Below are 9,289 nucleotides of genomic sequence, written 5' to 3'. Positions count from 1 at the left end.
AAAAAATGTGAGTATAATTCTCATATCATGAGCTCTTGGATCCTTGATATTCTTTTTTACTTACAATTTTCCAAAACAGCTATACAAATACACACACTCACACAGAACAAGGAATTCTCAATTGCCCCATCCATGTGAACAAAGGCAGATTTTGAAATCAGGTTTCCTACCCTAGTGAATATCCAGTGCTCTTTACCTTTTACCTAGATTTTATGTAAGAGTGAGAACTTGATAATGATTTTCTTTTATAAATTCCATGATTCTTTCTAAGATTTTAATTCTTTGTTCATTAAAGGAGTTTTCTTTTTCTTTTTCTTTTTTCTCTTTTTTGAGAAAGGGTCTCCTTGTAGCCCCAGCTGTCCTGGAACTCACTATGTAGAGCAGGCTGGCCTCGAACTCACAAAGATCTGCCTGCCTCTGCCTCCCAAGAGCTGGGATTAAAGGTGTACGCCACCACTCCCGGCAGTTTTCTTTTTTATACTGGAAAATATATTTGTGCTGAAAAGAACTTAGCAGAGTTAGTAGTGTATCAGAGGCCTTGTGCAAATATTCATCTTCACTGAATCCAGCCTCTTCTATTTTTTCCGCATGGGTGAAAAGAACAGCAGTGTAATTCTTCCAAGCATCTCCCAGAACTTCCTAAAATGGAGAAAAAGTCAAATGACTATTTGCCTTGGAATCTATTCCTCAAAAATGAACAAAGAAGTTATTAAAGTCCAGTGTAGTTAGCCAACAGAACCATGTGTCATGATATTTCTGAAAGCCGATATATGTAATGGGAAGTGGATATGAGCTCAAGTGTTGTTAGCACATTGAGGAAGATGGATAGGCTTTTTTTTGAAAAAAAAAAGACCTTAGTTCTTTATTTTCTTTTGCTGTTGTAATGGATGTGCACAACCTCAATACTACATATCATCTGGTTATGCTGGATGTGGTGAAGCTAACAGTAATCATTTATACTTACTTTACAACTTGACCCTGTTAGAGTCACTAAATTCCTTTAATTCATAGGCCCCTGACCAAGGGAATTGCTACATCTTTTTTTTTTTTTTTAGGACGTCATGTTAATCACATATTTAATCACTAAAATATCTACTAAGGGATTAAAATGACATAATCTGGTTACAGTCTATTGATTAATCAGATGACATGTAATGGAAAGCTAAGATCAAAATGCATTTGCTGATTTGGAACAGCTACACAAGATTAATATAATCCTTTTCCTCTTTGTGCCACATGTCTACAATCAAACACAATTTATCAAGTGGCTTCTTCTAATGTGGCTGAAAAGCAGCGAAGAGTTATGCCTTTATTTAGTAATATGTGCAAGTTGGTTATGTAATAAATTCTTGTTTGATTAGTGAAAATTAGTTGATATAAAGCAGAAGTAATGGCATGTGGTATGTTACTTATGCAACACAAAATGCATCTAGGAGTAACCATCTCACTGTTGGATGTTTCCAAAGTTTTATGAAATCATGACCAATGACAGTAAAATAACATTCTCTCCCTCCTATGCATAGCCATGAATGAAATATTCAAAGGTGTTACCAGTTTATAATACATTTAAAAAACATATAAAATGCCTAAAAATAAACAGCAAATGATGTTTTTTCAGTAGTATGAAAAAAGCAAAATGATAACTAACAATTAGCGCCAGATGTTATGTTAAGCATTTAAATGCCGTCTCTTACCTACCCTTTACCCCTTACCTTCCCCCTCCCTCATTTCATCTTAGTTTGGTTAGACTGGTGTTTTGGAGACAGGTTCTTACTTTGTCACCCAAGCTGGCCACAACCTCAAAATTCTCCTGCCTTAGGCTCCACATTGCTGGGATTATAGGTGTGAACCATCATGTTTGGCTATGCACTAACTTTTTTGACACTCAACATGAACCTTTGTCATAAATAGTATTATTATTCCCATTGAAATGGGAATGGAGAGATGGGGAATTTAAATTACGTATTAATAACATTTTTACTGAAAAAGAAAGTCTGGGAAGCTATTTTTCAATGTCTATAACAAATGTGTGCTTAGTATTTATGGTATTTTAAAACAGAAGGAAAGAAGAAGGGAAGGAAGGAGAGGAAGGGAGGGAGGGAAGGAGAGAGAAAAGGAATCAGGATATGTAAATTTAATATGAAAATGCTCATGAGAACTACAGGACAGAGTATTTTAAATTGGAAATATTTAGGGTCATCAAACCAATATAAGTCCTGAGGAAAATTTGCCTTTAATCAGAGCCATTTATTTGTACATACATTTCTAAAACTTAGCAGTGACATCTTTGAAGGCAAGTTCTGTGTCTGTGTTGTCATTCAAACTCTCAAAAAATATCTATTGGATATATTTGGAATTTAGAATGGCTTCAGTGTCTCATAGAAGGGTTAGGGTTCTTGTTTGTTTTGCTTTGTTTCTGAGGGTTCAGTTCTGACATCTAATCTTTGGGAATCAATATTGGGAATCAATTAGCATTCCTCAGCTCATTGCAGTAGATTTCCTAGAGGCTCCATATTCTCTGTTTCAGAGTTACTCTCTTTAGGAATAAGTTCCACTGTTTCCTATTCTCTAATCCAACCTTATCTACCTGCATCATGGAATAATAGAATATTTCTATTTTTCCTTGAATATTCTTTTTCAAGAAAATATGACCTGAAATTTAAGATCGGTACATTAGAGAGCACATTTTAAGAGAAAAATTCTCAATTTTCCATTAGGATTTTTCGAAGAAGTGCTTCAGTTAGCATATTCTTATATGCTTTTAAAAATCCAAATTCACAGCCAGGCATAGTGGCACATGCCTTTAGTCCTAGCGGGAGGCAGAGGCAGGTGAATCTCTGTGAGATCAAGGCCAGCCTGGTCTACATAGTGAGTTCCAGGCCAGCTACAGCGAGACCCTGTTTCAAAAAAAAGAAAAAGTAAAAAAAGAAAAGAAAGAAAGCAATAAAGAAAGAACAGAAAAAGTCCAAATTCATTTGAAAACTTTAATTAGCCCAACTTTGAAAGAGTATATCTCTTATTTAAAGCTAGCTCCTGGTCCAAAATGACACAGGAAAATTTGAACAAGGACATAAGTACAAATAGAAGGTCGTGTGATCCTGAAAATCATTATCTATAAGCCAAGAGAGGACCTGGAACACATCTTTTGCTCATAGTCCTCAAGAAGAAACTGACCTTGCCAATTCCTTGATTTCAGACTTCCAGCCTCAGAAGCTAAGAGACAACAAATTATTTGTGCAACCCAGATTGTGTTATTTTGTTACTAAGGAATTAACATGGGCATGTAAGAAGACTCAGTGGGTAAAAGTGCTGCCAGCTCAAGCCTGATGACCTGAGTCAGAGACCTAGAACCTACATGAAAGCTGACTCCCAAAGGTCATCCACACACATGCCGTGGCCCCTGTGTGCCCACATTTACACACACACTCATAATAATAATAGTAATAAATACAAATAAAAAATAAAAAATAATTAATATAATGCATGAATGGGGATTATATAATATTGGGATTTAATTTCCATTCATGTACGGCTATTGATTGCTGATTGCTTTTAAAAATTATTCTTTTTGATGTGTATGAGTGTATTGCCTGCATGTGTGTAAGTGCACCCTTGTTGTGCAATGCCTGAAGAGGCTAGAACTAGGCATTGGATCCCATGGAACTGGAGTTATGGCTGCTGGTTAGACACCATGTAGGTGCTAGGAGTCGAGCATGGGTCCTCTGCAAGAGCAGCCAGTTCTTTTAACTGGTAAGCCATCTCTCCAGCCCTGACTGCTGATTACTTTTATCTCGGAAAATTTCTCACATTTAGAGCTCAGCACACCATTCCTGTGTCATACCATTTGTCATATTATTAAAATGTTTATGTATACTTTAGTAAATAACTGGTGCTCCTCTTACAGTAGTCAGAAAGGTGTTAAGAGGAACTTCTGGTCAAGAGAATAAAAATCTCTGGCCTGGGCAGAGACATAACCTTCCAGTTGAGTCAGGTCATTTATCTGGCCGGGGGACTACACCTAGGAAGCTTGGATTCACCTTAGGCCACGCTAATGAGATAGGTGAAATAACTAGGGCTTTAATGAGATGGTGACCCTTTCCTGCCCAAATTCCCTTTCCAGCTTATCAGACCATAGTCTGCCTGCTTTTCTCAGAAAAGCATGATCTCTCTCTCTCTCTCCCTCTCTCTCTCCCCCCCCCTCTCTCTCTCTCTCTCTCTCCGTCTCTGTCTTTTTGAAACAGGGTTTCCCTGTAGCCCCAGCTGGCCTGGAACTGGCTATGTAGACCAGACCAGGCCAGGCTGGCCTTGAACTCACAGAGGTCTGCTTCTCTCTGCTTCCAGAGTGCTGGGATTAAAAGTGTGCAGCACCACATCTGGCTTCTTCTGTCTCTTTTCTATACTTTCTCTGACACTTTGGGCTTCCCCAATATTTTAGGTTTTCTTGCTCTTTCTTTAGAGCACCTCCCGCCCCCATGTAGCTGCTAGTCTGCCATGTGTCTGAACTGCATGCTGCCTTATAATGGTGTGACCTTTTTTTCTTCTCTCCTCCATTCTTTTCCAGGCAGCTGTTAAGATTTATAGCTTGCCTGCCCTGAGGATTTTCTTTTAAACTCTAATAACATTATCCTTAAGTTTCTATTTGAATCTGTTCTTTAATTCTTTTATTAGTGAGACTAAGAACCTCAAGAACAGACCCAGATCTCCCTTGCATCAACTGGCAACCACAAAGGGACACCAAAATTCCAGTAACATTCTTAGCACCATCAAACCCACCCACTTGAGAACTATTGGCTGGTGCCTAGACTATACTTGCCATTAAATGTTTCTGAACTATCATCACAGTAAAAGTGCATGCTAAAAATACAGTTTTGTACAATATCCTTTTTGGTATAGTTTTCTCAGTATTCTTTCAGTTCCTGGTTTTCTGTGTTGTAACAATATGCTTCGCCTTTTCTTCCCATCAGACAGTTCCTATATTTCAAAATTATCTCATTCAGGATAAATGAGTGGGAGCACTAAGCTCATGCCTCTTACAAGTCCATGTGTTCAGCCACTGGGAAGTTTTTATGGGGTGATAATTATTTATGAAAGGATGCCTATCTCCTAAACTGTGAGAGAAATTGCACTTTTGAATTACTGCCAAGACCAGAAAAAAATGTTGATTTACTTTATAATCTTTAGATTGATTTTTGGCCAAAAAAATAGTGGAACATCTGAAAGTAGTGTCGCTTGGTGATAGTCATCATGTCGGTAGCCAAACATGTTCTCTGTGGACCCAGGGAAGGATGATGTGGATGCAAAGGCTGCAATCATGCTAGTTTAGTTTCAGGGTGCTAATGGATATGTATCCCTCTAGTCCTCTGGGGACAGTTAGTTAGGATATAAACTTTGTTTTCCAGGAGTTGTTCCTTTTCTCAGGACATCACCAGCCCTGCCCCATTTGTTTGTGGTTGATGAAATCATAGCATCTGGACTTTTTAAGGGGAAACTTTAGAAAAAAGCCAACTATTACATCAGCTGAGAAAAAAGTTATCATTGAACAGAAGGATAATAAGGACAAATTATACATGTATGATATATATGTACAATTATATGTTATAATTGATATGATGTACATATATTATATGTATAATATATAATACATGTATATCATAGATATGTATGCTTTATGCTTTTCCCTTGCTCTCATTCCACTGTAAAATGCCATAATTTTCCCTTGGAGACAGCCAAAGCTGAATGTTAAGATCTTATTAGGTCAGATTCAGGGAATACTCAATAACTCAATATTAGAAAGCATCTATCCTAACGGCCTCATTGTACAGATAAGAGTATTGAGGTCTTTCAACATTGAATGGCTTGGCCAAAGTCATATGGAGGATTATTGACAGGCCTGAGCCTTTAAGAACGTTTCCCTGACTGTCAGAAGTAAGGGCAAACAGTAAAGTAACAATGACCACAGCTAACATTTGTTGTGCACTTGTACCAGTGTCTCAGTTAAAAAATTTACTACTGTTAGGCTAATAAGGCCATTCAAAACAAAAGCAATTAAGTAAATACTTTCATTGCTTGCTATTACCAATGGAGTTTAGGGAAGTCACTTACCCAATGTCACAGGGAAAGCACATAGCAGAGTAGAGACCTGAACACAGGTAAACTTACTCAGAAGGCACATTTTTTACCTCTGTCATCTGCAGCCATATCTTTGGTTCATTGAATGAATGCTCATCTCAGCGTGGGAAAGCAACAGTCATCACAGAACTGCTTTCTACTCTCAGTAGGTCAGTAGGCTCAGAGTTCAGATTGCCAAATTTACTAAAACTAGCACTTAACATTGATAACTCTTTAACACTGATAAACTTATCCTCATTTTGTGGCTGAGAATCTGAAACCAAGAAAGGCTTGATAATATTAGGCTTATGTTAAAGTAAAATTCTAACAACTAAGCAAGTCTATGAGCTTTGTTTAGCATATTCAGGCCCTGTATTGACCTTTGGGTACCTTTTGTGTAAGCATTCACATGCAACATAGCTGAGTTCTCAATTTTGAAACAAAAAATACATTCTTGAAGCTTGCTTGTAGATAGTAACAATACAGTCTATGGCTATACAAAAGAATACAGACTCTAGTCAGTTCATAGGTTCAGTTCCTAGGGCAACTTGGCCCTGTGCTGGCTCTTCTTTTGGAGAGGACTATATTATATCTTCTCTGATATGTTTTTGGGTTTTTCTTTTTACCATTCAAATAAAATTTTGCTGACATTCACATGAGTCATTTCTTTTCTTTCCCATTTTGGAGGAGATGACTCACTGACATCTTCACCATTCTGCTGTAAATTAATAAAGACCTAATAAAGATCATTTGGGGCAAATGTTTTAATCATTATATCTGGCAGCCTATAACCCCTCTGCAGATTATTAGAAGCACAAATCAGGAGACATCAGAGAGACACAGGAAAGATGAGGCTAGCCCTTCATGCTAGGCATCAGCCCTCCCCCACTACCCAGAGGGTAAATGAAAGTGGAAAGGACAGATACTCCATTCTCCTTGTTTGTCAGCCAAGAAGCAAAAGAAATCTGGAATATGCCTGGAACCCTTAAACAGCTGCTGTTAGTCCTGATGAATACTGAGACATCTAGCAGCTGTTCCTGATCCAGGAGCATGCACAGCTGGTTGCCTTGAGTATCTGAGGTACCTTCAGGAAGAAAGTCATAAACCACCAGTCTGTGCCTTAGAGACCATCAACCAAAAATTAAGAAGGGCTTCAAACAGGTCTGTGATGCTTTCCCATGCTCCTGAACCACTCTGATAATTGCTAAGTCTTGCCTCTTGATATTTCAGAGGAAAGGGAAATTATTTATTCTAGAAAAAATATTCTAACGCTGAGCTTTGCTCTCACCCATCTCTTGTTGGTCTTCAACTCCTCAGTTAGACACTGATTTAAGGAAGGCAGCTGTTAGAGAAACCTATACCAGATACTGTTTTAAAGATAAGAGTTTGAAATATTTTGTATAAAAATAGGAGATTATAATATTTTTCTATATACTAACACTAGAAAAATCTATTTTCTAGTGTATAATGTTGAATCGTTTTGGGGATCAGCATAATGCATCATAGGAAAAAATAGAACAGAGAGAGAGAGAAAGAGAGAGAGCTTTTGAAAACTAGTTGTTTGCAAACTTACTAAATTTATCTAATAACAACCTTAAGTTAAAATTTAATCTTTTTTTAAAAGTATACCGACGTAATGGGTGCAAGTTTCTCACCACTTGATTTCTATCAGAAACACATTGAAATGCAGGCTTTAATAGGTTGGGGGCGGTTTATGGGGTTGTCTTAGATCCACATTGCATCTTAACTGTAATTTTTTCTTACTGTCATATAACATCAAGTCAGTGTTTCAGCTCAGCAGTTTTGAACCCCACCTAGTTTAAGAAATCTATAAAAAGTCATGCAAACATAGACAACACAGCCTTACTCTTGAAATGCTGTTTCAACAAGTCATGGGAAAAAAATCTGCATTTTTAACAAGCTGCCAGCTTATCACATTGTATAAGGTTATTCAAGTTTAAGGTTCTTGAGGATTTGAGACGTAACTTCTGAAGCTTAGTATCTAATTTTCCCCCATGACCTATTTAAAGAATTCCTGATAGAAAATCAAGTGACTTTTACATTGCAACTGCCATATGCCAAAAAATTTGAGGTCGAATTATCTTTTAACCAGCTTTTCCCATGAGGATTATGCCTGCCTTTGAGATGGAAATAATGGCACCAGTATAATTTCATCTTTGTATTACCTGGAGCAACTGGACTGGGTCAGATGCTTGTCTGTCTGCAAGAAGGCACATCAGCTCTCTGGATGAGCAGAGCAAGATGAAGACCCTCTTGTCTGAAGTGATGTGCCAGGGCCTTCTTGACCTCCTGTTTCACATGTCTCATGCTCAGCCTGCTATGTGGATATGTGGGGGTGTCTAAAACCTGGACCTGAAGGGCTATCTCTTGTTCACCTTGATGCATGAAGTTGTGGAGGTAGCAACTGTGGCCCAGGCTACAGTCTTTGGTTACAGAGCATGGATCAAAGCTGCTGTAGAAGTCAGTACTTCCCAAAAGAATATTCCCAGCAGAACTTTTTCCATTGTGAGTACTGCCAAAGACAGCCATATTGATGATCATCTTGTTGACATTTGTCATGGCTATGAGTAAGCAAAGGTATAGTACAAAAATTTAGGTGTCTGCATTCACTGAGCGTAAAGTTTTTTGCCTGGCTTGGGGCACTCTATGCATACAGGTGGACCTTCATGTCTCTTCGGGGATGGCAACATAACTTGCATGCTTTTTTTAAAAAAATGCTTCATGTCTCTTCGGGGATGGCAACATAACTTGCATGCTTTTTTTAAAAAAGTGATTTATTTAATAACCATATAATTAGAAGAAGCATTTAATTACAACAGCGTTGACATATTCAATAACAATTTCCAGAGCTAAGATGCATCTCTTTCAAAATTGGCTGTAATTTTTAGGTTCACAGTTGAATTAAAACAGTTATACAATATTGAACTCAGTATAAACCCTGTACAACATAAAATTGAATGAGTTTTTACCCTTTAAAGAAGATCTCCATTTCATTTTAAGATACGCTGTTTCTTACATTCTTCCGATCTGAGAATGGATATAAAGTCATCAGGTAGATTTCAATGATAATGTTTTTCACATCTACTAATAATTAAGGAGCAAATTTTTATGCTTTGAAGAGTTATTATTATTATTATACCTACTTCCCAGGTAGCACTCT

At 37.5% G+C, this 9,289-nt stretch overlaps 1 protein-coding gene across 1 annotated transcript; it reads right to left on the bottom strand.

The window, feature by feature from the left end:
- Positions 1-210: 210 nt before the first annotated feature.
- Gimd1 (GIMAP family P-loop NTPase domain containing 1) lies at positions 211-8,688 on the bottom strand. Its single transcript, XM_008841279.1, is given in 4 exon segments — positions 211-309; positions 478-639; positions 8,295-8,324; positions 8,326-8,688. Coding segments are annotated over 4 exon segments (654 nt in total).
- Between the last annotated feature and the right edge of the window lie 601 nt (positions 8,689-9,289).

This window comes from Nannospalax galili, unplaced genomic scaffold (genome assembly GCF_000622305.1).
Source record: "Nannospalax galili isolate Female #2095 unplaced genomic scaffold, S.galili_v1.0 scaffold41, whole genome shotgun sequence".
In the NCBI taxonomy this organism is placed as follows: Eukaryota; Metazoa; Chordata; class Mammalia; order Rodentia; family Spalacidae; genus Nannospalax; species Nannospalax galili.
The sequence above is the reverse complement of the archived record's forward strand: the minus strand, read 5'-3'. Positions and strand labels throughout refer to the sequence as shown.